The sequence below is a fragment of the Callorhinus ursinus genome, unplaced genomic scaffold, assembly GCF_003265705.2.
Source record: "Callorhinus ursinus isolate GAN/ISIS: 27379988/994484 unplaced genomic scaffold, GSC_fseal_2.0 scaffold41, whole genome shotgun sequence".
Classification (NCBI taxonomy): Eukaryota; Metazoa; Chordata; class Mammalia; order Carnivora; family Otariidae; genus Callorhinus; species Callorhinus ursinus.
Genome location: NW_027397103.1, coordinates 1,749,411 through 1,775,620, shown reverse-complemented (window position 1 = coordinate 1,775,620; position 26,210 = coordinate 1,749,411). Strand labels below are relative to the sequence as shown.

Here is a 26,210-nt window from a genome sequence, read left to right as displayed (position 1 = left end):
TAAGCAGTCCCTCCCCCTCAACGCCCCACCCTCCCCCCACAACCACTTACCTACTTTCTGTCTGTATGGATTTGCCTCTTCTGGACATTTCCTATAAATGGAATCATGTGTAGCCTTTTGTGACTGGGCTTCTTGCACTTTGCACAATACCTTCAAGAGTCACTTATGCTGTAGCAAGCGCCTGCATTTCCTTTTTTACGGCCAAACAACATACCACTACATGGTTACACTACGTTTACTTATCCACTTGTCCGTTGATAGGTATTTATGTTTTCTCCCCCTTTGGTTGTTGTGAATAATGCTGCTATGAACATTCATGAGCGGGCTTTTGTGTGCACATGTTTTTAATTCTTTTGGGGTTTGCATTAATTTTTTTTAAATTTATTTATTTGAGAGAGTGAGAATGAGAGAGAGAGAGAGAGAGAGAGAGAGCACATGAGAGGGGGAAGGGTCAGAGGGAGAAGCAGGCTCCACGCCGAGCAGGGAGCCAGATGTGGGACTCGATCCCGGGACTCCAGGATCATGGCCTGAGCCGAAGGCAGTCGCTTAACCAACTGAGCCACCCAGGCGCCCAATTTTGGTTTTTAACATATTGTATAAAGATACAGTTTTTCTCGATTACTGAGTTTTTTGATGCCCCCTTAAAATTTATACGTGAGCCAAGAGCCTGCCTGGCCACATTTAAAGTCTGGTCCCTTGCTAGCTGTGTCGCTTTGGGCAAGTTGTTTAACCTCTCAGAGCTTTTGTATTTCTGGTCTGTAACATGGGGATAATCCCTGTACCTACACATTTTACAGACCGGCACGCAGTAGGCTTAAGTCAATGTGTCTTTCCTACGGGGAGGCCTGGTGTAGGGCCACACACCCAAAATGGATGTGACCTAGCCCTGACCTTCCGGAGAGCGGGCCCACCTGCCTAGAACCCCTTCCTGCTTTATTTCCCAAGGGAAACCTGCTCTTTTTCTCTCTCCTGTCTCAGCCTGAGCCCCCTACAAAGTCCTCAGGGGCGGGACCCAAAGCTGTTCACCAAAAGGCCTCCGTGGCCCCCCAGCCCCTTCCATTCTGGCTGCCTTCCCCCTCCCCTGCCTACCCCACCCTCCCCTCTGCCCATTCCTGTTGAAGGCCTCAGCTCCCCTGTGCCTCTGCACTGCCGTGAGGCCTGCACTTTGCAGGGCTGAAGTCCAAAGTTCAGTCCCTTCGCTAAGCACACGGATAAATATGAACCTTGGAGAATTTCCCCAGCTCCAATGTAAACAGAGCGGGCAGGGGCCCTGATTCACTGGCCGCTGGGGCCAGTGTTGGGGGTTGGGGGTGCCCACAGGGCTTGGTTCGTGGGGTTTGGGGGGGCAGTAGGTGCAAGGATCCTGGTTTGTGCCTGCCTGCTGGTCGGCCAGCAAGTAGACAGCCCACTCGGTGGGGGAGGCGGCCGTTTTGGTGGCCCCAGGCCGCGTGGCCCAGTGGTAGCAGAGCCATGGTTTCTAAACTGAGCCAGCTGCAGACGGAGCTCCTGGCCGCCCTGCTCGAGTCGGGCCTGAGCAAAGAGGCACTGATCCAGGCACTGGGTGAGCCGGGGCCCTACCTGCTGGCTGCCGATGGCCCCCGGGACAAGGGGGAGTCCTGTGGCGGCGGTCGGGGCGAGTTGGCTGAGCTGCCCAACGGGCTGGGGGAGGCCAGGGGCTCCGAGGACGAGACGGACGACGATGGGGAAGACTTCACGCCGCCCATCCTCAAAGAGCTGGAGAACCTCAGCCCCGAGGAGGCGGCCCACCAGAAAGCCGTGGTGGAGACCTTGCTGCAGTAAGGACCCCCCCTACCCCCGTCCCCAGCATCTAAGGAGCCCAGGGAGGCCCACCCTCAGCTCCTGACTAGCCCTTCCGAGTCCAGAGTTCCCTGAGCTGTAGGTAGCTTTTAGCCTGGCTGTCGGGAAGGGGGACAGGCCCCACGCGAGCTCTGGGGCGACCTTGCTCCCAGGCTGGAGCCTCCCAGCCCCTGACCTGGCCCTCTGCAAAGTCCCGAGTCCCCATGAGCGAAGGCTTTCAGCCCAGGGCTTGGGAAGTAAGGGCACGCCCCAGGGGGGCTCTGAGATGGGGGGAAAGCAGGCACATCCATAATTCATGTGCCTGGAGAACCAGAGGGTGGTGGGACTTGTTAGCCTCCACGGCCCCTTCTACTCCCCAGACCCTAACCTCCCTGGCTAAGCATTCAGATTTCAGGCTCCGGGGCCAGGAAGCACGTTTAGTGAGAGGGGAGCCGAGGCTGGGGTTTTAGGGGCTCCCTCAGCCACCCAGGGACTCAAGCATTAAGCCAGGAAAGCCCAGGTCTTACCTGAGGGAGATGGAGCCTCGGGGCAGGACCTGCTCCCCTTTCCTGCACAGCCTTAGCTGCCCCCCACCTCACCGGCAGGCACCATGAGAGGTCTCCCCATTTACACCCCCATTGACTGGTTGGCTCCCCAACTCCCAGAGAACTGGGTGGGTCTAAGCCCGATGCCTCCCCTCTCCTCAGCAGAGCTGACCTGGTTACTAATTACCCATGAGCTTTATTATTTCTCTTTTGTTTTATAAATTTATAAACGGTAAAAGGCTCTGATAAGGCCTGTGATCATTAACTTGTAAAGATGGCGGCCTGGGGAGGCCTGGGCCAACCAACCTCCTACCCAGCAAGGGCGGGGGGGAAAGGGGTCTAGGCGTTGCAGGGACTGCCCTCCCCAAAGGCTCCTAAGCTCCAGACCTAACAGGCCCTTTGCTGAGGTTTCACGTGCATACGGTCTGATAATGTCAAGATGAATGCTGGAAAGAAGCTAGGAATAACTCTGCTTCACAGATAAGGAAACTGAGGCCCAGAGAGGGGAAATAGCTTGACTAAGGCCACCCAGCGGGGACTCCACAGCCACTCTGTCTGGTGCTCTCCATTGCCATGACTGGGCAGTGGGAGGAAGAGCCCCAAAGAAGCTCTCTATGGAACCATCTCTTTTCTGTCCAAGGTCCTGATCCAGGCTTGGGGTGGGGGGAGCCCTCAGGGTCTGCCTGGCCTTGAGAGGGCCTGGGCAGGGGGCAGGGGAGCAGCCAGGGCCCCCTGACATGGCAGGAAGAAGAGGGCAAAGGGCCCTGCTGTGCTGCAGGGGAGGGGCAAAGAGTCAGGCCTTGCCAGACCCAGGGCGAAGCCACTGGGACAGGGTGGGGCTGGGCCAGACCTGCTCCGGGCCCCAGATGGGACTGGGGACTTTCGGGTGGGAGTGGGGGCAGGGGGTGCCAAGGGCCTTTCTTACCTGGCTGGGTGGGGCCTCTGGATCAGCAGCCCCTTTGGTGGAATGGTGGGTGGGGGGGAGGCTTCATCCACAGCACTTGAGCGGGGAGCAGAGGTCAAAGTGCTCCCTGGGGACCAGCAGAGACCTGGAAGTTGAGGGAGAGCGAAGAACCGGAGGAAGAGAGAAAGAGGGCGTGGGGGGCGATGGAGAGGCCTGGATAAGCACAGGAGAGCAGGAGAGCCGGGAGGGCAGAGGGGCTCCCACCCAGCTGGGAGAAGGGGCTGCGGAGAGAGTGAGACACCCCAAGCTGCAGAGAAGGCTGGAGTGCTTCCCGCCTGCCCCGATTGGGTTTTCTTTAATGCTAACAGCATGCTATTTACTTTCCATTTAAATTTGAGATGTTGCTATAAATTATCAACCAGCTCCTTGTTCCTGTGGAGTTTATAACTAACTACCTGGGTTACTTATTGTTCAGGTAACAAAAGGGATCTGAAAACGCCCGGAGGGGGGAAAAAAAAGAGGGGCCTCTACCCTCAGGGCACAGGAGGGAGTGGGGTGGGCACCCTGATGAAGGCCTGGACGGCCCAGGGTTGGGGAGGTTAAGGTTGGAAAGGATGATGCAGAGGCAGGGTTTCCGTGGACGCCATTTCTTTGGAGAAGACAGTGTGGGAAGAGGCAGGGTGGGTCCTGGGCGCTGTCCCCCTCCCCGGGGTGCCTCGTGCCTGAGGCCACAGCAGGAAGCTGAGCTCTTCCCCCAGACCTCCCACCCTTAGTTCACTGTGTGACCTTGGGCAAGTCTCGTCTCCTGCCTCAGTTTCCCTAGCTGGCCAACGCATAAAACTCAAATTCCCTGCCCTGGTTCCCTGACCTCTTCTTGAGGGACCTCTGTCCCTCACTCACTTTCCTCCAGTTATACTGAATCTGCTGATTCCCACTTCAGGGCCTTTGCATGTACTGCTCCTTCTGCCTGGATACTTCTTTCTAGATCTTCCCGTGACCCATTCCCTCTCCTCCTTTTGCTCAAATGTCACCTCCTCAGGGAGGCCCTCCCTCACTGCCCCCATCTAAATGAAGTTCCTCCCAGAGTCACTCTCTTCCACTACCTTCTGTTACTTTCTCTTGTCTCTTAACTTACGATTGTCTGTTTTTGTCTGTTTTCTATCGCCTGCCATGAAAACAGAAGCTTTTCAAAGGGAAGGCCAGCGTGGCCTTGTTCACTACTTGTATCCCTGATATCCAGCCCAGTGGCTCAAAGACAGCACGAATGAATGAGTGGCTAGGGTTCCTGAGACATGCTGTTACGGCCAAGGGAGGAACCTGTACCCAAGGTTCCTTCCTGGGTGTCCTCCTGGGTCCTCTCTGTCCCCGAGCAGCTCAAACCTCAACCTGAGGGTCTCTGATGCTCTCCGTCAGGCAGCACCAGGGCATTGAGACCCAGGAAGACAGTGGGCAAAGTGGGACAGTCTAACATCCCCGACCGAGGCCAACCTGCCTGGGTTCAAATCCCAACTCAGCCCCACCCTAATTCCCGCAGGTGATTTCATGTCTCTGAGCCCTGGTTTTGCCAGCGAGGCAGAGATGATGATAACATTTACCCACAGGGTTAAACAGCTTGTAAGTGCAGTAAACCGTTGCTACGAGTAATAGTCCCACTTTACAGATAAGCAAACTAAGGCTCAGAGAGGCAAAGTGACTTGCCCAAGGCAATTTACAAAGTAGTAAGGCTGGGACTTGGACCCAGGTCCTCCTAATCCCATACTCTGCACAGCATCCTTGAGGCTGCGTGCTGTCCTCGATCTGTTTATTTCCCTTTTTATCCTCCCGAGTCATTCTTGCTGTTAACCTCACATGTACTCACTTCCATGCGGTGCTCTAAGAGCTCATGGGACCGCTTACAAATGCATTAAACTCGTTTTCTCCTCCTGACAGCCTATGAAACATTTTAGCCCTGTATTACAGTTGGGGAAACTGAGGCACACGGAGGTTAAGCGATTGCCCAGGGCCACCTGGATAGTGAGTGGTAGAGCTGGGATTCAACCTGGGAAGGGAAGCTTCTCCGCCCCACCCCACCCACCATGCACTGAGAATTCCACTCCCCCTCCAGACGTGCGGCCCTTCCGGTTGGTCTCTGAGCTCCATAGCCTTGGACCCTCTGAAACCCCAGGGGCCAGTGAGCCAAAGGCCCAAAGTCTTAAACCTCTGACCCACCCCTCCCAGAACCCGTAGGAAGTAGGAGGAGATGTGGGCACCTCTCCTGGGCCCTGTTCCCTCTGCTGCAGGGCTGGGGGTCCCATGGCCACATCATCCATGATGATGATGATGATGATGGTGACAAATTGTTGTACTTACTGAGCACTTACCATGTACCAGGTTCACTCCTATTTGAAAGTCAGTCCTCCCAGGGGCCCTGCGAGGCAGGCGTGGGCTTACTGCCGTGGTACGGAAGGGCGTGGGGCACGCACATGGGAGGTGCTAGGGCGCCATTTTGGGATGTGAACCCAGGTTGGCTTGACTCTTAAACCCATTACAAGGAAAGCAGGAGATATCTGGAGACGTGGCCTGCTGGTTCTGGGTTGGGGAAACTGTCCTGGAAAGAGTCAGGTCCCTGGAGACTGAGGGTGAGTGAGTGAGTGAGTGTGGTAGGGAGTGGGTGGGAGAAAGAGGGCGAACAACAGAGACACACAGACAGGAGAGACAGAGAAAGAGAGGGAGAGAGCCAGGCAGAGAAAAACCAAGACACACACAGAGAGAAAGACACATGGAGTCAAAGGGACAGTGACAGGACAGTGAATCTTCAGTTTGAGCCAAGGAGGCCCAGCTGAGAGGAAGACTGAGCTCATTCTCTCCCTCCAGGGAAGGGAGAAGGGAGGGAAGGAGGGAGGGCTGCCCAGGAAGGTGATGCCTGCAGCTGGGGGAGGAGGGAGGCCATCAGGCAGCCCGGCTCCAGAATCAGATAAACATGTTTGCCACGAAGCACAAGGCTGGACTTTGTACTGCCCTTCCCTCCAGGCTCTGACTGGCACCTGGGGAGCAGGGGAGGGTTGGAGGAGGAGCCTAGGAGCCCCTCGATGCAGGGAGGAAGCAGAGCTTGCTTGGGGAGGGCTCTGGGGGATCCGGGCAAAGCGATGTATTCTGGAGTCCCGGCTAGGTCCCTTTGGACAAGTGCTCACCTTTCTGAGGCTCAGTTTTCCCATCTGTGAAATGGGCATATGAGTAGCCCCTACTTCCTAGGGTTATGGTTAAGATTTACATGACCAGCCCTTAGCACAGTGCCCGGTTCATGGTAAATACTCAAGAAACATGAATTCTCACATCCAGCATTTTTACACAACTGGGATCTTGCCGTACCGACTGCTGACCAATTCAAATTGGAACTCTCCCCGCCTCCCTTTCCTCCCTATGCGTATGGGAACTGCTGGTAAAAAGGAGGGAGTCACGGGGCCCAAGCTGCTGAAATGCTCTGTGCCTTCACACCCTAGAAGGGCACTGTCAAGGAGGGCAAGGCCAGGCTGGCTCTTTGGGAAGGAGAGAAGGGGAGATGGCAGTACGGGGTAGGCTTCAAAGTGCTGGGGGCTTCTTTGCTTTTTGGTTTTCTTCGCGGTTGAGTTTTCAATGTTCTGTAGGCATGTATAGCATATTATCTAACATTGTATTACATTATTTGAAGAGCACAGAGAAGTGACAGAAGACACGGTCCCTCCCCCCGCCCCGTCCCCAGCACCCCAATCCCGTCTTGAGACAACCGATGTTGCTCGTCTCCTCTGTGTTCTGGTATTTCATGCAAACACAAGCAAATACACAGGACTCTTTTGTGCCATTTCAGATTTTACACAAACAACACAGCAGACCCACCAGACTGTTCCGGGTGGGTACGGGCAGAGCTGCCTCAGTGCGTGTTTACGGCTGCGTCTATTCGAGGCACCACCAACCGCACCCTTCTGCCCGACACTCAGGTCGTTTCTGATATTTTGCTGCGGCAAGCAACACGGCGACCAGCTGCCTCCTGCACATGCCCCTTGTCACACGTGCAAATGTTGGAAAGCTCAAATTCTTAGAAGCAAATTGCTCAAAGGGGTGAGGACTTCAGGCTTTGGAACCACCCGAGCTGGGTTCAAACGCCAGCTCGGCCTGTTTTCAGCACTGTTGTATGGAGCTGCTTTTATCTGCCACCGTATTTGTAGTACAAGCTCAGGAGAGGACCAGAGCAGGAGAGGGTTGAGACAGAGCAGGAGAGGGAGAGAATTGTGTGGTACAGGCCGTCAGACCCCCCCGGCCCCCAAAAGTGAGCAGAGGATGGGAACATGAATCATAGATGGCTGCAGGTCCCTTGAGTCTCTCCAGTGAGAGTCTCAGCCCACAGGGTGCGATTTGGGGGCACACACACACACACACACACACTTTTTGTACGAAGCCTCTGAATACCAGCCCGTAACTCCTTCACCTGGACCTGCCTGCCCCCATGCTGTAGGGAAACTGGCCAGGCCACAGCCAGGGTTTAGTGTAATTATCAGGTGTTTTGATTCTATGTGACTTTTACCCGATAGGCTGACTTAGAATGGAATCCCTTCAGGGACGGGACTCTGCTGGGCTGGCTCTGTGACCTTGGATGGAAGATACGACACAAGCACTCTTAGCCTCAGTGGCCCTGGCTGTAAAGTGAGAGAATCCTGTTTCTCTCCTTGTTTTCAGACCCATTTTTTCCCCAGTAGGTCTCCTTCATCCATCCATCCATCCACCCACCCATACCCCTATTCGCCTATCCATCTACCCTCCCACCCATTCACCCAACCACCCACCCACCCATCCATCCACCATCTATTTACCCACCCATCTCCCCATCCCTCTATCAACCCACCTTCCCATCCATTCATCCACCCACCGATCCACCATCCCATCCACCCACCTATATATTCCCCTACCCACCTACCCCTCCCATCCATTCATCCATCCACCCATCCACTCATTCACTCACGCGTTCACCATGGACATACATTACGTCGGGCCTATTCTGGGTGCTGAGAACCTGACAGTTCCTGCCCTTACAGTGTTTACATAGTCTCTCACAGCGGGTAAGACAGAGCCACAAATAACATTTCCAGGTAGGATGCGGGGAGGATCTTTGAAGGAGGCACAAAGGTGAGGACCTTCGCTACCTGGCTTCTAGGGCTGCCGGTGGGAGTCCGTTCATGTCTTCATGTCTGTCCATATGTCCCGGCACGAGTGCCTTTACCTTGCTGTCCTGGAGTCTGAGTGTAGGTCCTGGGCTCCACACCCGCTTCCACCCACAATCCCCACTCTCAGGGCTGACAGGACCCCCAGCCCTGCCTGCACCCCCCTGCACTCCCCGTGCTGAGCAGGCTCTGTCCTTTGCCCCCCTCCTAGGGAGGACCCATGGCGTGTGGCGAAGATGGTCAAGTCCTACCTGCAGCAGCACAACATCCCACAGAGGGAGGTAGTCGACACGACTGGCCTCAACCAGTCGCACCTGTCCCAGCACCTCAACAAGGGCACCCCCATGAAGACACAGAAGCGAGCCGCCCTGTACACCTGGTACGTCCGCAAGCAGCGAGAGGTGGCCCAGCGTAAGTAATGAGCACAGCCCCATCCTCCTGGCAGGGCCCTGGAACTCTCTGCGGCTCGGGGGTGGGGGTGGGAAGCTTCTCCCATGTTGCCGGGACAGGTTGCCTGAGAGGAAGTGAGCAGGATTCAATGGGCACATGTTTCCTGTTCTGCACAAGGCACTCTGGGGGAGGGGAGGAGGCTGGTCCTGGGCATCTGGAGATGGATGAATTGGGTCCTTGCCTTCTAGGAGCTCTGGGTAGGAGAACAGATCATTATGCTGCAGCGAGACATGTATTATAATACAATAAAAACAACAGTAACAGCTACTGTTTATGGAGCGCCCAGGGCAGCGTAGTACCATGTCAAATATTTCAAAATATTAAGCTGGCAGAGGACCAGAGAGTAATCTATTCTTCCACAGGGAGGCAAGGGCATCAGGAAGGACCACACCAGAAGGCGAACTTTCAGACTAAGTCTTAAAGTCTGAGTGGAATTTTGGCTCATGGAGACAACAGGGAAGGGTGTTTTGGGCAGAGGGAGTGGCCTGAGTAAAGGCTCAGAGGCAAGGTGTATGCTCAGGGAATCCTTCACTGAAAACCCTGGGAGAGCTGGCCACACTATTGTTCAGGGAATGGTGGGTTTCCTTACTCAGACCTCACACCCCACAAAATCCCAAGTGCACTCTCACTTTTTAGCCTATGTGTAAAAAGAAAAATTTTTTTTAAAGATTTTATTTGTTTGTGAGAAAGAGAGAGTGCGTGCACAAGCAGGGGGGAGTGGAAGGAGGAGACTCCCCGCTGAGCAAGGAGCCTGATGCAGGACTCAACCCAGGACCAGGGGATCATGACCTGAGCTGAAGGCAGACCCTTGACCCACTGAGCCACCCAGGTGTCCCTAAAAATTTTTTTAAAATTTCTTTTATTAATTATCTTTTTAAAAAAGGTACTACATACTAGTTTAAAAAAATAGTGGAAAATAAAGAGTTTACAATAGAAATTAGGTGTCCTCCCTAATGGACATTCCTAGTCTCATGCATCCTTCCAGAGATATTTTATGCAAATACAATATATAATATATATATATTTTCCTCTATTCTTTGAAGGGCTGCTGGCTGTTCTGTTATTTGGAGGTACCATTATTTGGTTAACTGGTTCCCTACCAAAGGACTTTTAGGGTTTTTCCAATGTGCTGTTAGAACCAACTGCTTCAAAGAACATCCTTCTTTGTATATGTGCTCACACGAGACTATGTCTGTAAAGTAATTCCTAGAAGTGGAATTCTGGGTCAGAGTAGGTACTTTAAAATCTTTGATAGATATTCCTGTAGCTCCTTACGAAGACATGGTGACAATTTGCAAGTCTGGTAATTAAAAAAAATAAACTTTTTTCCCCATGCTTCCTAAAAATATATTAAAATGTTAAAGTCCTCAAATTCACATATTGATTTGCTCACTCATTTAATATTTACTTATCTATTTTTACAAGCTGAAAAGTTGTTTTTTCAAGCTGGAAAGTTTATTAAGGTGAAAAGTTTATTCAAGTGAAAAGTACACTCTTGAGATATGAGAGCAGGTGAGCTTGAGAGAGCAAGCTACACCTCATTTAATATTTATGTATTGATTTATTTTTTAAGATTTTATTTATTTGACAGAGAGAGAGACAGCAAGAGAAGGAACACAAGCAGGGGGAGTGGGAGAGGGAGCAGCAGGCTTCCCGTGGAGCAGGGAGCTCGATGCAGGACTTGGTCCCAGGACCCCGAGATCATGACCTGAGCCGAAGGCAGACGCTCAATGACTGAGCCACCCAGGTTTTATTTTTAAGTCATCTCCACACCCAAGGTGGGGCTCGAACTTACAACCCTGAGCAAGAGTCACATGTTCCACTGACTGGGCCAGCCAAGCCCCCCGCCTCATTTTATATTTATTGAACATCTACTATTTACCATTTTTTCTTGAACACAAAAAAGCAACTTTTAAAAGCTGTGATGATCACTTATATTATAACTTATTTTTTTAAAAACTGTGACATTGGTAGGGGCACCTGGGTGGTTCAGGCAGTTATGCACCTGACTCTTGATTTTGGCTCAGGTCATGATCTCGGGGTCATGAGATCCAGCCCCACCTCAGGCTCTGTGATGGGCATGGAACCTGATTAACATTCTCTCTCTCTGTCTAGCCCCCCAAAACTATGATACTGCCCTTATCAAGGGGCTGATTAAAACATTAAGTTAATTGGATTGCCTGGGTGGCTGTCGGTTGAGTGTCCAACTCACGTTTTCCGCTCAGGTCCTGATCTCAGGGTCCTGGGATCGAGCCTCGCATTGGGCTCTGTGGTCGGCGTGGAGTCGGCTTGAGATTCCCTCTGCCCCTTCCCCTGCTTGTGCACACTCTCTCCCCCTCTCTCTAAAATAAATAAATGAATAAAATCTTAAAAAAAAACCCCACCAAAAAACCCCATTAGGTTAATTAAAATTTACCGAGTGATCACTATGGTTAAGTGTTAATATTTTCTTACAAGGATGATCACTGATCGCTTATTCGTGCAGAAACAGCAACACATACCGATGCCCAAGGAGCCAGTGCCCCCGCCACTTGTACCCGACAGGGGCATCCTTCGGGTCTCAGGTGGCTGGGACTGTGTAAGACATACTTTGAAGGCACTATCACTAAGTGTTTTTAGAAAACTAGCATGTCTTTAATTTACCCTTCTTAGCAGGTAAAACTTAAATAACACATAATAAGCTCTTAATTTTAGAGTAAGTGTAGACTTTTGGAACTTCTGGGCAGGTAGTACAGAGAAATCCAGTTTACCCCAGACCCAGTTTTCCCTACTATTTACACGAGTATGGGACTATTTGTCACAATTAACGAACCAACACTGTCACACGATTATTAAGTCCGTACTTACTTTATTATTCAGATGTCCTCAGTTTTTCCCTAATGTCCTTTTTCTGGTCCAAGATCCCATCCAGGTGTGGACATACTGCATTTCGTTGTCATGTCGCCTTAGGTGTCTCTGGCTTGTGACAGTCTCTCAGATTTTCCTTGTTTTTGACAGCCTTGACAGGATAAAATTTTTTTTTTTTTTTTTTTTTTTTTAAAGCTGAAATGTTTTCGTTTTCTGGGCCAAGTCACAGTGTCTGGTACTCCAGATCTTGGTCCAGCCTGCTGCCAGGTGAGATGGCCAACTGAGTCAGTGTGAGTGGCCACCGGTGCCTCAGCTGCTGAGAATGTTGGAATCTGAGTCAAGCAGGCTTGTAGGGTTGGCTTTTGGTGGATCTAAGCCCGCGTCTCCCCAGAACACTGGTGCTGGCTTCTGCCTCTTGGCACTTGGGTGGTGAAGGCACAGAATTTGCACTATCTCTAACTCACTCTCCCTGCCTCCCCTCCCGTAAAGATGGCTTTGCATTTATCTGTTCTAGTCTCTTGGTTGCTTGCTCAGGGAGAATCTAAGAGTTTCCATTAAAGTGGAACTAGCTGACAAGGGCTGGCTGGGTCTCTCCTCTCCTGGCTAACGCCTGCATTTTAAGTGTGATTTACAGGTCTGCAAAGTTTAAAATAGCTCTGAATCTACTCAAGAGATGTGGCTCGAGTTTCTGTTCTATTGTGCAGCCCTGGAAAGATATTCAGCCTCTCTGAGCCTCAGCTTCTTCATCTGTAAAATAAGATAGCAAATGTGTTAAATCTGAACGAATGCTAATGCTTTCCTGGAGCCTTATATTGAGAAGGATTATGAGCTTCCATCTTGGCGCACTAAGAAAACCGTGCAGGGGCTGATTAGCGATGTCTGCCTGGGGCACAGGTTAAGACAGGGGTGGTACGTGTGCCGTGTGTCTGTCATCACTGGATTAGATGATTTCTAAGTTCTAGCTGTAAGCTCCTCCTGGCTCAACAGCTTGGGACTGGGAAAGAATCAGGAGCATGGTCAGATGAACGGAAGTGGGAAGGTGGGAGTGGCCAGTGCCCCGCTTACGGCTCTCTGTGTGTGCCTACAGAGTTCACCCACGCAGGGCAGGGCGGGCTGATTGAAGAGCCCACAGGTGATGAGCTGCCAACCAAGAAGGGGCGGAGGAACCGTTTCAAGTGGGGCCCAGCCTCCCAGCAGATCCTGTTCCAGGCGTACGAGAGGCAGAAGAACCCCAGCAAGGAGGAGCGAGAGGCACTGGTGGAGGAGTGCAACAGGTACGATGAGGGGTGGGTCAGCAGGGCTGGTTTGGTCTGGGCCGGGGCAAGGCTGGGGGACGGTGGCTCTGGGTTCTGAGGGAGGCTCCCCAGTCCTTGAGTGCTCCTGCTGTTGGCCCAGGAGCACTCAAATCCTGCTCAGCATCTGGAACCTAGCTCCATTCCTAGCACCCACTCCCCACCCATCCAGGCAATCCTCGAGTGGCTGCTCATCCCATTCACCCTCATTACGACCCTATGGCTATTTTGCCCACTTTATGAATGGAGAGGCTAAGAGAGGTTAAGACACTGGCTCAAGGTCACACAGCAGCACTGGGATTGGAACCCAGATCTGCCAGCTTTACACACTATGGGAGAAGCCTACCTCTCAGAACTCTCTCCCCTACCTCCAGCCCGGGAAGAGGGTTCCTTTGAGCCTGGCCTGGAGGCTCACGAGTGGCCATTTCTGCAGGGCAGAGTGCATCCAGAGGGGCGTGTCGCCGTCGCAGGCACAGGGACTGGGCTCTAACCTCGTCACGGAGGTGCGTGTCTACAACTGGTTTGCCAATCGGCGCAAGGAAGAAGCTTTCCGTCACAAGCTGGCCATGGACACATACAGCGGGCCGCCCCCGGGGCCAGGCCCGGGCCCCGCCCTGCCTGCCCACAGCTCCCCGGGCTTGCCCCCACCCGCCCTCTCCCCCAGTAAGGTCCATGGTGAGTGCTATGTGGCGGGGGTTTGACATAGTGGGTAGAGGGGGCAAGAGAGTAGGCTGGAGAGCTGGGGAGCACCACGCCAGTGGCAGTAACTACCCAAACCTCTTGGCACTTCAGCTTGGTTCCTTATCACTCCCCTCTACTCATTACCCTCCTCGATCCAGCCCTCTCCTCTCCACCCCAGTGACCACGCCATGCCATTCAATCCAGCCTAACTTGACTCAGGTCACTTCCATTCAGTTCATTCATTTAAGATCAACTCAACTCATTTCAGTTCAGTTCAATTCGATTCAATTCCGTTCTGTGCCAACTCACTATAATCCAACTGAGTTCCTTTCAATTCCACTCGGTCCAGCTAAATATAATCCAAGGAAATTAAGTTAATTTTGTACAGCTCAGTTCAGTTCAATCCAATTCGATTTGATCCGATTCGGTTCAACTCCATCATGCTCAATCTACTTCAATTCATTTCGGGTTCAGTTCAACTAGATTCCAGTTCATTTAACTAATTCCGGTTCCTTCTATTCAACTCTGTTGACTGCAGTTTCATTTCATCAGTTTTCGTTCATTTTGACCCAGATGTCTTTCATTGCACACCTACTGCCTATCACATATAGCTCTGGCCAGTGGGGGCCATGGAGCTAATAAAATGCAGGTCTTGCCTTCAGGGAGTTGGAAGCAGCCAGCCCAGGACCTGGCAGGAGGATGCTCAAGTGAAGTTTGCTGGGACAAAGATGGGGCAAGTGAGCAACCTGAGGCAGCTGGGAGAGATGAGGGCCACGGAGGGCAGGGAAGTGGGGTGCTGAGGCTGGACGCAGCTCCCATTCCAGGTGTGCGCTATGGACAGCCAGCAACCAGCGAGGGGGTGGAAGTGCCCTCAAGCAGTGGTGGCCCCTTGGTGACAGTGTCTGCGCCCCTGCACCAAGTGTCCCCCACGGGCCTGGAGCCCAGTCACAGCCTGTTGAGCACCGAAGCCAAGCTGGTGAGTGTCCCCACACCCCGCAGGTGGGGAAGACCCGTCCAACCCCATCTCCTACCCTCCCTTGGCTGGGAGATTCCGGAGTGGTCCCCAGGGACACTATGGGGCCCCCACCCAGACTCAGCTTGGTTTCCCCTCCAAGGTCTCAGCAACTGGGGGCCCTCTGCCCCCTGTCAGCACCCTGACAGCACTGCACAGCTTGGAGCAGACCTCCCCAGGCCTCAACCAACAGCCCCAGAATCTCATCATGGCGTCGCTTCCCGGGGTCATGGCCATTGGGCCTGGTGAGCCTGCCTCCCTGGGCCCCACGTTCACCAACACAGGTGCCTCCACCCTCGTTATTGGTAAGTTGGTGGGCATGGGGCAGGGGCACTTGGGTGGGAGGGCTCATGGGGCTCCCACAGAATCCAGAAGCTGGAGGAGCCACTGGAACTCATTCATTCATTTGTAGACTTAACTGAGTGCGTGCACTATGCTACCTCAGTGATACACAAGTGAACCAAACAGACCAAAATCTCAACGACTCCACTGGGGAGGTAGACAGCAAACACAATATAGACATTATAAAGTGTCCTGGAAGGCAAAATGTCTATGGGAAAACTGAGCAGGAGAAGGGACATCAAAATCTTGTAGGTTTTTGTTTTTTTTTATCCTATTTTTTTTTAAGCCCAGAAAGACTTTATTTGCAGGAACCATCATGCAGGGGCTGAATACGTAAGACAGATAGGGAGCTAACTGGGAGAGGGGTTAGAGGCTCAGAGAGGGGGAGTGACTTGCCAAGACCATGTAAGTTAGAGACAGGTCCTAGTGCAAAGGTGTCTCCTGGTCGCCTCTCCCCTTCCTCCCCCCCACTGGCTCTGGGACGGAGGGACAGTGCCCCGGGATCAGTGCTGGGCCAGGTGGTAGGAAGCCGGACTGACTCCTGTTCCCCCCTCTCCAGGCCTGGCCTCCACTCAGGCACAGAGTGTGCCCGTCATCAACAGCATGGGCAGCAGCCTGACCACCCTGCAGCCAGTCCAGTTCTCCCAGCCGCTGCACCCGTCCTACCAGCAGCCACTCATGCCTCCCATGCAGAGCCATGTGGCCCAGAGCCCCTTCATGGCCACCATGGCCCAGCTGCAGAGCCCCCACGGTGAGCACCCCTAGCCCCATGCTGGGGGAGGGGGTGGGAGAGGCTGGGTGTCCACGAGCAGATGGGGCGGTCTGCAGGGGCTCAGATGCGTGTCTGCGGGCGTGAATGTGTGTGGCCGTGTGCGCACACGAGTTTCTGTGAGTGGATGTGCATGTGGGTGTTCATCGGTGTTTGCAGGTGCACACCCACGTGTGGGAGGAACGTCATAGGCCTTCCTCTGAAATGCGTGGGGCCATGTGTATCTCAGACTCAACTACTTCTCTGACTTGAGAAAAAGGTGATACGGGGTATCGACAGTCTACTCTAGCACACTCCCGGCAGGGCTCGGGGCAGCATCCTGTCATCTAAGCCCTGGGATTTCTGCAGCAGAAGGGAGAATGCCATGGAGTGGGTTAATAGACTTCCATAACCTCATAACAGGTTCTGGTCAGTTTGCCACCAAATGAGCTCCACTGCTGACTTTATGCAAATCTGTTGGTTTTTAGACCTTTTTGGAATTTGGAATTGGGGGTAAGGGCCTGTGGGCCTGTGGATCTGTGTGGGTTTGCTTGAGGGCCCGTACTTGTGTGCGAACTGTTTTATCTGAAGTCGATGTGAGAATATGTGGTTTATGTGCTTTTCTGCTGGTGCCTGTGTGTGCTGTGGGGCTGGGCTGTAGGTGAAACTCTGGGTTACATTTCAGAGAGGCGTCCTGGAGGGGGAGCTCTGCTGCCCCCCCCCCCCCCCCCCGCAGCCTGTACTTAGTGTGGCAGCGCTGTCTTCCACTGCCCTTCGCACTGGTCATCCCCGGGCAGCGGGTGTGGGTTCCTGGGCCTCCCCAGCCTTCCCTCCACCAAGCCAGCCTGAGCAGGCTCTTGTAGTTGGGGCGAGGGTCTAGCCCCTCTATCTGGAGTGCCCAGTTTTGGAAATCTGTCCTGAGTCCTCAACCACTGCTCCATCGGGCCATTTACCAGGCCCCATGCCCCACTTCCCCTGGAGCTCCCAGCTTTGAGGCCCCCTTGGGAGGGGTCTGGCCTGGCCCAGGGTGCCATGTCTTTATACCCCTCTCTCTCCTGGCCAGCCCTCTATAGCCACAAGCCTGAAGTGGCCCAGTACACCCACACGGGCCTGCTTCCGCAGACCATGCTCATCACCGACACCACCAACCTGAGCGCCCTGGCCAGCCTCACGCCCACCAAGCAGGTAAGGCCCAGGTCCGCCTGGCCCCTTGCTCAGGCCACTTCCCAGAGTGCACCCATGTGGGGCTCAGGAGGCTGCTCTGTTCCCCCAGGTCTTCACCTCAGACACTGAAGCCTCCAGTGAGTCCGGGCTTCATACGCCGGCGTCTCAGACCACCACCATCCACATCCCCAGCCAGGACCCTGCAGGCATCCAGCACCTGCAGCCTGCCCACCGGCTCAGCGCCAGCCCCACCGGTGAGCAGCCTTTCCCTGCTCCCTCAGCTGGGGAGGAAGGTGTGTGCAGCAAACGGGAGGGCACCCTGCGCTCCCCTGAAGTGAGCCAAGAGGGGTACGAAACCACAGGAAAATGGCCCTATCTTACGGGATTAGCTCACTGACTCGGCTGAGGAAAAAGATTAACTGCAAGAGAGAGTAGAGGGTACTAGTGAGGAGTACGCTGGGTTTGCCATGGGCCAGGAGGGGCTCACAGGCGTGTTGGTTTGGCTCAGGGCCTGGCACTGCCTGAGTATGTTGCCGACATTTAAAAATTAGTTTTCACAAAGAAATCGTGGTTTCTGGCTTTTCTTGGAAAATTGGAGACTCGTGTTCCCACGTGGCAACAACAGAGTGTGGGCTCTCCAGGTCACCACGTCCCCCTTGACCAATTCGTTTCCATCCCCTGATGCCCCGAGTCTGCAATAATGAAGAGTGGGCACTTGGGAGTCGGGCTGCTGGGCTCTGAGGCTGCGGGCGATCACTTGTTATGTGCGTGACTTTGGGCGGCTGCTTCCCCCACCCTCCCAGCCCCCTCTGTGAGCCTCAGGTTCCTCCCTCCAGGCCTGGAGGCTGCGGGGACAGTTACTGAGGGCACCACAGGGCCAGGCTCCATGCTTTCTCCACCAGGTACGGGTCATCATCCCCATTTTACAAATGAGAATGCAGACACTCAAGAGCTGTGGGACTTGGCCTTGCCTCCAACAGTGACTCGGCGGCAGGGCCAGGATTTGAACCCAGGTCCAAAACCAAAGCCCATTCTCTTAGCCATCATAGTCAGTCAGGGTTCTGGTGAGACAGGAATACAGCTGGCCCCTGAGCAGCACGGGGTTTGAACGGCACGGGCCCACTTATACACCAATAGTTTTTGACACAGCACAGGGCTGTAAGTGTACCTTCTCTTCCTTACGACGCTCTCAGTAACTTTCTTTTCTCTAGCTTTGTTGTAAGAATACAGTGCATAATACCTAGAACATACAAAATGTGTGCTGTTTAGGTTACTGGTACAGCTTTGGGTCAGCAGTAGGCTGTTAGTAGTTGAGTTTTTGCGGAGTCAAAAGTTATATGCAGATTTGTGACTGTGCGGGGGTCAGTGCCCCTGGCCCCCCTGCACTGTTCAAGGGTCAACTATACGTACACCCATATTTAAGGAAACTGGCTCACATGCCCGTGGGGCTGGTAGGTCTGAAAGCTGTAGGGCAGGTCGGCAGGCTGACAACAGAGGCAGTTTTGAGGCAGGATTCCTTTTTCTCTAGGAAACCTCAGCTTTTGCTCCTAAAGCCTTCAACTGACTAGATGAGACCCACTCATGTCATCAAGAGAAATCTCCGTTACTCCCAGTCGACCAATTTTAGGTGTTAACCGTAGATACAAAACACCTCCGTGGCAACACTTAAATGTTTGCTTTGGTGCCTGTCCCACGGCCTGTCAACAACGATGCGTGCAACTAACCACACCGCCTCACCCGGGCCTCTCGAGGGTTTCCGCCAGAAAGCCCCGAGGCAGCCGCTCCCCGGGCGGCTGCAGAGCCTGGCTGCGGGGCTGATGAGACGCAAACACAGCCGTCTGGTTTTGGGGTCTTGTTATCTGTTGCAGTTCGGGGGGTGGTGAGGCCCTGTGCCCCCTGTGCCAAGTGCCCCTTGGGGTGGCCGGGCCGGCAGCCAGCTGTCTCACTTGCCCCCGCAGTGTCCTCCAGCAGCCTGGTGTTGTACCAGAGCCCCGACTCCAGCCATGGCCACGGCCACCTGCTGCCAGCCAACCACAGCGTCATCGAGACCTTCATTTCCACGCAGATGGCTTCATCCACCCAGTAACCATGGCAACCGCCTCCCAGGGGCTGGGCCCTGCCTGGAGCCTGCATGGCCTGCTTGGGGGGTGACTGGGACAGCTGAGCCTGTGAAACTTTCACTGCCACAGGACAGCAGCCTTCCCGGGAAAACTGTGCCTCGGTCCCCACGCTGCTCTGTCGGCGTCGGAAAGGGTTCCAAGGCTCTCCGACCTCAGGAGGGACCATTCCTGATGCTCAGGGTCAATTTTGTCACTTGGAATAGAAGGGAGCAGCCTTTGGACTCTGGTGCCCCCAGCCTGTGCCTGTGGAGAGCCCCGGAACCCCCAAGGGAACCGCACTTCTCAGGACACGAGGCTATATAGCCGTGACTCACTGAGCTCCGAGAGGCCCAGGGTCAACATGGCCCCATTCTGTCCCCTATGTCCTGATCAGGCCCCTCCCCCCTGCTCCCCTTCCAGCTGTAAACCCACATGGCCCATTTGTACCAACCCCTGTCTGCCAATCACATGAGATTTCCCCAAGTGGCTACTCCGTGCTGGAGCCTGGGGCTCAGAGGCCCATGCCCTGCGAGAGCTCAGGCTAGCAGTGAAGGCACACAGGGCTCTCCAGCTTCTCTTGTCCTGGGCCCTCCTTCTCCCTGGCTTCCAAGATGGCCAGTTTTCTTGGCCATTCGTCCCCCTGGGTATCATACCTTCTCATGCCAGCCTGCCATCTTGCCTCTATGGGAAAGCCCCCCTCAGGGCTAGGAAGTCATCCCTGCCCCATGGGAGCCTTGTGACTGTGCCCGGTGTTTGTCAGGATTCTGGACAACAGCGCATCTCGCCTGTGGGGCCTTGTGGCCCCTCTCTGGTTTGCGGGAGAAGCTGCTGAGCTCAGAAGGCACCAAGGCCTGAGCAGGTGGCAGAGCTGAGGTGCCCAGAGGGAAGAGGGAAAGGTCCAGGCAGTTCACAGCCACATCCTTGGAGCCTGCGGTCCCAAGTGCCACCACGAGAGACAAGGCAGCTGTGTAAACCCAGGGCTCCACGACCTCCTCTCCCTGGGGCTGCTGCAGATCACCTGGCCTTGCAGACAACTCCCACCCTGGGACTGAGGACTGGGGCCGGGGAAGAACCAGCACCCCCTGCAGCTTGCAGCCAGCTAAGGGCGAACCTGTACATTTATTTAACTTTTAGTAAAGGAAATGAGGAACGGAGTATTGGAAATGAGTACTGGAAACTTCTTGCTTGTCCACACATTGCCCAGATGGGGTTGGGCAGACAGACGGAGGCGGAGGTGGGCCAGGGGCCTGAGGGGAGATGGGTTAGCACACACGCTCTCACGTCCCACACCTCTGTCTTTCTTGCTCTGCCAAACCTTGGAGGTAAGGCCATGAAACCAGAATTTCACCTTAACCCTGAGCTTCTCCTCTTCCCGGCAGAACACTCCTGGTGTGTGAAACCCCATTCACAAGTGCTGTGATACTTCCTGAAGTCTTGAGGCTGGGGTGCAGGAACACACCTTGGGGTGTAGGCAGGAGGACACCACCTATGTGATGTTTACTTAAACTGTCTCATCAAGATTCAGCATTGATATTGGAGGCAGCACCCCGATCACTTTGTTAAGTTTGGGGTCTCTCGACAATTTATTTTCAATAATCTGGTTGGCTCAGAGACATGATCGTGCATGGTATATTCACAAACATGGAGAAAAAAAATTCTGGAAACCTAGCGGGGGATAAAATCTCTCTCTTTTTCAGACAAGGTTATTATCAAGTCTGTGCGGCCTGGAGACAAAAGTACAAAACTCTTTCTGGGCCGACTCCTTCCCTCAGTTCCTTAAGGATGTCTCCCACACCAGGTCGAGAAGGTGGAGGGGAAGGAAAAGCTCTCCCTTCACTTGCTCTCCTCTGTCCCGGGAAGACAGAAGCTTTACCACTTGACCAATAGTCTTGAATAACTGGATGGCTCCTTTCTCCTGAGGCCATGGAAGGTGCCGGTACCACAGGTCTGCGCCAGCCCCCAGTGGGAGCCCGGACGGGCAGGCCCTGATTAGTCTTCTCATCCTACAGCTGTCTTTGTCCCGACCCCTGGGCAAGCCCCAATCACGGGCCAAGTACGGACTTGCCAGCCAAGTCCTTGAACTTGGAGAGGGAGGTGGGGCTTGGAAATGCCTTGTCCCTGACGGGCACCTTGTCCTCAGGGCTAGCTAAGCCTTGTGCCCGTGGGCAGGGATCAGTTTGCAGGCATGGCCACTGCGCTCTTTGTCGGTGGGAATGGGGAAGCCTCACTGGCCTTCTTGGCCTTTTTCTTCCTTCTCTTCTTTTTGGTCCCAAGTGATGTCTGGTCTCCATTGAGCTTGGGTGACTGCTTTTCCGGCTTCCCAACCGCGGTCCCACTTGTGGTGGTGGAGGCGACCAAGTCGGCGCTGGCCTCCTTCTTGGCTTTCTTTTTCAACTTCTTTTTCTTCTTCTTTGCCTCTCCGTCCACTCTGATAGGGCTGTGGATGGCAGAGTCCTGGAGGATGTCGGAGGCCGACACCGCTGCCTCCCGGAACCGCTGCCACTCCTCCTCGCTGTCCTCACTGCTGCAAGGGGAGGGCACCGAGTGGCCATGGGGCCTGGAGCCGCCTCTCACCACCCTCGGTCTCAGCCATAGGGAAGAGCTCACAGTGAGAGGTGGCTAGAGGGCTCTGGCTTGGGAGTGAGGCCGGCCAGGTTCCAACCCCGGCTTCTCTGCTTCCCAGCTGTGTGACCTCATTAAGTGACTCCACCTCTCTGACCCTCAGTGTCTTCGTCTACGAAATGGGGATCTTAACAGAGCCCAGGCCTCAGAGGGATGCCCCAGGAGTGAGGTATCTGGCACAAGAGGGTGCTCAAGAAGCAGTAAAAATCCCAAAGCCAATGCCCAACAGAACCTTTTCTCTCTCCCACCGAGGGCACCATTTCTCGAGCTACCTGACAGGGCTCCTCCTTGGCCTGGATCTGATCAGATTCTGCTCGGCTATTCCAGGGGACTGGCAAATACAGACAAAGGGCTAAAAAAGGAGGGAATGGGAGGACACGGTGTGAGACCTCACCTGGAGCTCGGAGGTAATCGCTTTCGGCCAGGCTGGGGAGCAGCGTTCTTCTCCGAGCCTCCAGGGACGGAAGTGAAGAAGAGGCGGAAGCCTGAAATCCAAAGGACCGGAGTAAGCACTGCCAGGGGCCGGCCCCTCCTCCCAGGCGCCAAGGCGGCCCTGCCCCTGCCCTCAAGGAGCTCCACGTAGAGGGGAAGACCCAGGAATCACTAGTGGTTGGCTGACTACAAAAAGATGCCTTTTGTGTCGAGAGGCATGCGTGATGCCTGCCGGAGCCAGGGGATGGGGTGCCTGAGGGGACGCCAGCTGCCCCATCAGGGCAGCAAGCCCTAAGAGGAACCAGGAGCCAGCAGGTGAACCTTCTGCGTCAGGCAGCTTCCACAGTGGCAAGTGGGCTGGGCACGGGACAGGCTCCCCTGGGAGCGGCCGGGGAGTGCGGCCCCCCTCCGGCTCCCACACACAAAGGTACTTCAGGCGAGAGACTTCCTTTCTCAGAGCCTCAGCTTCCCCTATGGCTCCCCCTGTGAACGGGGGTATCATCATCATCATGCCTGCCTCACAGAGGGCTGTGTGGATCAGAGTGCACCGAAGCGCCGTCTGCTGCCCCGGACACACAGCAGGTGTGTCATGAAACAGCACATGGCATTAACATAATAGTATGACCGCTCACCATCATCCTCTGCGGGAACTTTCTGTACCTCGGCCTTTGCCGGCTCCTTCACAACTTCTGAGATGGTAATTGAGCTACGGAAGGAGGAAATGGTTGATTTAGGATGAGATTTTGGGGTAACAAGAAAAAAATTAAAACTTTTTATTTTTTTAAGTGGAGGGGACAGGGGCAATGTGCTCTTAAATGCTCCAGCAGCAAGCACACTGGCCCGATTAAGGATAGTAACACCTATAGCCACAACATGCTGAACAGCCCCTGTTGGTGCAAATGGCAACACTTCCTCTGTTCGAACCCCACTTTATTCCAGAAAGAGTTGAAGAAGTTTTAAAGATACCCACAGTACAACAAAATGAATGGATGGGGCGCCTGGGTGGCTCAGTTGTTAAGCGTCTGCCTTTGGCTCAGGTCATGTTCCTGGGGTCCTGGGATCGAGCCCCGCATTGGGCTCCCTGCTCCGCGGGAAGCCTGCTTCTCCCTCTCCCATGCCCCCTGCTTGTGTTCCCTCTCTCTTGTATTTCTGTCAAATAAATAAATAAATAAATAAAATCTTAAAAAAAAAAATGAATGCAATTTAAAATAGAACAAAGAGAAAATAGGCTAGGAGGGACAGAAATTGCTGGAGAGAGGGCGCATGGTTTGCTTTGAGTGTCCTCGCAGCAAGCGTGAAAAGGGAACTAAGACCAATCTGGAGAACTGGTTCAGAGGTCAGCTTCTACAGCAGGGCAGACCTATTTTTTGTTTCTTTTCTTAATTTTTATTTTTATTTTTTTAAAATCTGAGATAATTATGGGTTGACATGCAGCTGTAAGAAATAAAACAGAGATCCCATATACCCTTCCCTTTCCACCCTATGGTAACATGTGCATAACTAGAGTCCAGGATCACAACCAGGAAACAGACATTGATATAACCCACTGACTTTATTTACACTTCAGAGACCTGGCTTTGAATCCTGGCTTCGTCACTTCCTTGCGGTGTCCCCTTTGGCAAGAGACTTCATCTCTCTGAGCCTCTGTTACTCACCTGCACACTGAGAATAGTAGCCCTATGTTTTAGAGTTGTTATGGGATGAAATGACATAGTGGATATCAAGCACTTACTTAGCATAGAGCCTGGCCACAAGGAGATGCTCAGTAAATGGCAGCTATGATGATGATCAAGCTGAGCAGCGAGAAGTACTGAGGTCAGGAAGCACTTCTCTGGTGAATGCTGATGAAGTCACCATGCACTGCAAAGAACAACGCTCTCACAATGTCCTGGCAGCAAACACAGCCACGCCCTGGGTGCGTTGTCCTAACTGCCTTCCCTATATGCCAAAGGCATCCCCAAGAGCGCTGTGCAGGAAAGCAGGGAAAGGACACAGAGCAACTACTGCCCAGGTGCCTAACTCCAACCTGAGTATCTGACACAGTGGTTCAATGTTGTTCTGCAGGGGACATCAGGCAACGTCTGGAGACATTTTTGGTTGTCACGACTCGTGGTGGCGGCGGTTTGGGGGGCAGGGATCACTATTAGGATGTCGTGGGTAGAGGCCGGGGATGCTCACTGTTCTACAATGCACAGGGTGGCTCCCCACAAGCAAGAAAGATCCAGTCCAAAATGTCAGGAGTGCCAAAGCTGAGAAACCTTGATCTAACACAAGGAACCAACTAGAGTATCATTTAAGTCTCTTTTCAGAGAAACACAGAAACACCACGGGGAATATGCTGACCGTGGTTGACCTGTATCCTGCGGGGTTTCCACCTGGGGAAATGTCCAGTGTGGATCACTGCAATGCCGCCAGGCCTTGTTCACCCTGGAGCCAAAGGGTCATGAAGACAAACCGCTCCCACGTGTTGAATCACCACTAGATACTTCCTACGCATGTTTACCACATTCGCGAGCTGGGGGACTGGTGCTGAGGCTGTGACGGCTCAGGCTGCGAAGGTCTGGCCCAACATTCTGTCTCAGAGTGCAGCTGGCTTATACTTGGGGAGGACACGTTTGTCTTTTTGATAAATTGAAGGACTACGGCCTGAACATCTTCATCTCCCTTTCAAAAGCTGGTGGGGCTCTGCCAATCAGGAATGCATCTAGACCAGCATATCCTGAAATGTGTTCCAGGCTACACGGATCAGTCTTCCCTGAAATAAAGCCACTGTGGCCAAATGAGTTTGGAAACTGCCGGGCCAAGCAAAACCACACAGGTCTCTTGACTGTAGGATTCTCAAAGCCTTGAATATACTGTTATGAATCTAAGTCTCCAAGGACACAAGGGGGTATATAGATTGCAGTGTTTCCCAACTTCTTTGCTGTTGGACCCCTTCTTTTGAGAGCCATGCTTTGGACTTGGCGCCTACTTGAGGAATGCTGACCGGGATCTGTACCAATTATATTCTCAAATGCAAGAAAGAGAACCAGTAAGGCACAGCGCATAAAGAAAGTACCCCCAAAATAGTAGTTTTGGCTGTCTCTAGCCCTCTTGTGGTGGGAATGAGCTCTTGCTTCTTGGGTTCCTCTTATTTTCTTGGTAGCAGGATAATGCAGTAGTTATTTATTTTTTTTTAAAGATTTTATTTATTTATTCGACAGAGAGAGAGAGACAGCGAGAGAGGGAACACAAGCAGGGGGAGTGGGAGAGGGAGAAGCAGGCTTCCTGCGGAGCGGGGAGCCCGATGTGGGGCTCGATCCCAGGACCCTGGGATCATGACCTGACCTGAAGGCAGACGCTTAACGACTGAGCCACCCAGGCGCCCCGATAATGCAGTAGTTAAAAGACTGTGTCCTTTAGGGCCAAACACATTTGGGTTTGAGTCCCAGCCTTGCTCCTTACACCCTGTGGCTTCGAGCAAACAATCCTTCTCCCAGAGAGCCCGTTTCCTCATCTGCAGAATAAGGACAACGATGGCACCTGTATGGTGGGCTGATTACAAATGCCACGAGGGGACATATGCCACGTGCTTGCCCAGTGCCTGCTTGCACACCTTGAGCTCCCAGCTGATGTGAGCCATCCCTGTTCGCATTAAAGGAGGCAGGAGAAGAGAAGGTACATCTTTGGTTACCTGTCCAGCAGGGCTCCCAGTTTCTTGGCTATGTGGGCTCGGAATTCGGGGGTGGTCTGAAGTTCATTGCCATCTTGTTCATGTTCATCCACTTTATGCCTACAACACACACAAAAGCACCTCACCTCCTGCCAGCTCAGCAGCTGCCTCCTCCATGAGGGCAGGGACTCCGTGGGCTCGTTCACCCTGACATTCCAGGGTCTAACCTTGCGTCTGGCACATGGCAGGGGATCACTATTTGTTAAAAGGGTGGATTAAATTTATTTTCTTTAAATTTTTATTGTTATGTTAATCACCATACATCACATCATTAGTTTTGGATGCAGTGTTCCATGACTCATTGTTTCTGCATAACACCCAGTGCTCCACGCAGAACGTGCCCGCTTTAACACCCATCCCCAGGCTAACCCATCCCCCCACCCCCCTCCCCT

At 53.5% G+C, this 26,210-nt stretch overlaps 2 protein-coding genes across 6 annotated transcripts in view; one reads left to right on the top strand and one right to left on the bottom strand.

Annotated features, from left to right (window-relative positions):
• CUNH12orf43 (chromosome unknown C12orf43 homolog) overlaps window positions 1-26,210 on the bottom strand; it is a 34,042-nt gene that overhangs the window by 1,898 nt on the left and 5,934 nt on the right. The window contains exons 3-6 of one of the 4 annotated variants that reach the window (XM_025889537.2): window positions 25,780-25,878; window positions 22,739-22,812; window positions 22,069-22,159; window positions 17,519-21,576 (exon numbers count right to left, since the gene is read on the bottom strand). In XM_025889537.2, coding sequence (XP_025745322.1) covers window positions 21,225-21,576; window positions 22,069-22,159; window positions 22,739-22,812; window positions 25,780-25,878 — 616 coding nt within the window. In that variant the 3' untranslated portion in view covers window positions 17,519-21,224. Of the gene's footprint in view, window positions 1-17,518; window positions 21,577-22,068; window positions 22,160-22,738; window positions 22,813-25,779; window positions 25,879-26,210 lie in introns of those variants that run through there. The other 3 variants (XM_025889538.2, XM_073880999.1, XM_073880998.1) reach the window with 3 other exon arrangements.
• HNF1A (HNF1 homeobox A) lies at window positions 52-19,039 on the top strand. 2 transcript variants are annotated; one of them, XM_025889536.2, is made up of 10 exons: window positions 52-1,796; window positions 8,629-8,828; window positions 12,802-12,988; window positions 13,440-13,681; window positions 14,512-14,663; window positions 14,803-15,004; window positions 15,601-15,792; window positions 16,853-16,974; window positions 17,063-17,207; window positions 18,912-19,039. In XM_025889536.2, the coding sequence occupies exons 1-10, from the start codon at window positions 1,471-1,473 to the stop codon at window positions 19,037-19,039; spliced, it is 1,896 nt and encodes a 631-aa protein (XP_025745321.1). In that variant the 5' UTR covers window positions 52-1,470. The 2 variants fall into 2 exon arrangements, with proteins under 2 accessions (XP_025745321.1, XP_025745320.1); XM_025889535.2 differs by having other exon boundaries at window positions 17,042-17,207.

Excerpts from the sequence above, each read along its gene's own strand:
- HNF1A (XM_025889535.2), top strand. The coding sequence starts at position 1,471 with ATGGTTTCTAAACTGAGCCAGCTGCAGACGGAGCTCCTGGCCGCCCTG. Across the intron at positions 15,005-15,600 it reads TGCCTCCACCCTCGTTATTG|GCCTGGCCTCCACTCAGGCA; the intron begins GTAAGTTGGTGG and ends CCCCCTCTCCAG. Across the intron at positions 16,975-17,041 it reads GCCTCACGCCCACCAAGCAG|GAGGCTGCTCTGTTCCCCCA; the intron begins GTAAGGCCCAGG and ends TGTGGGGCTCAG.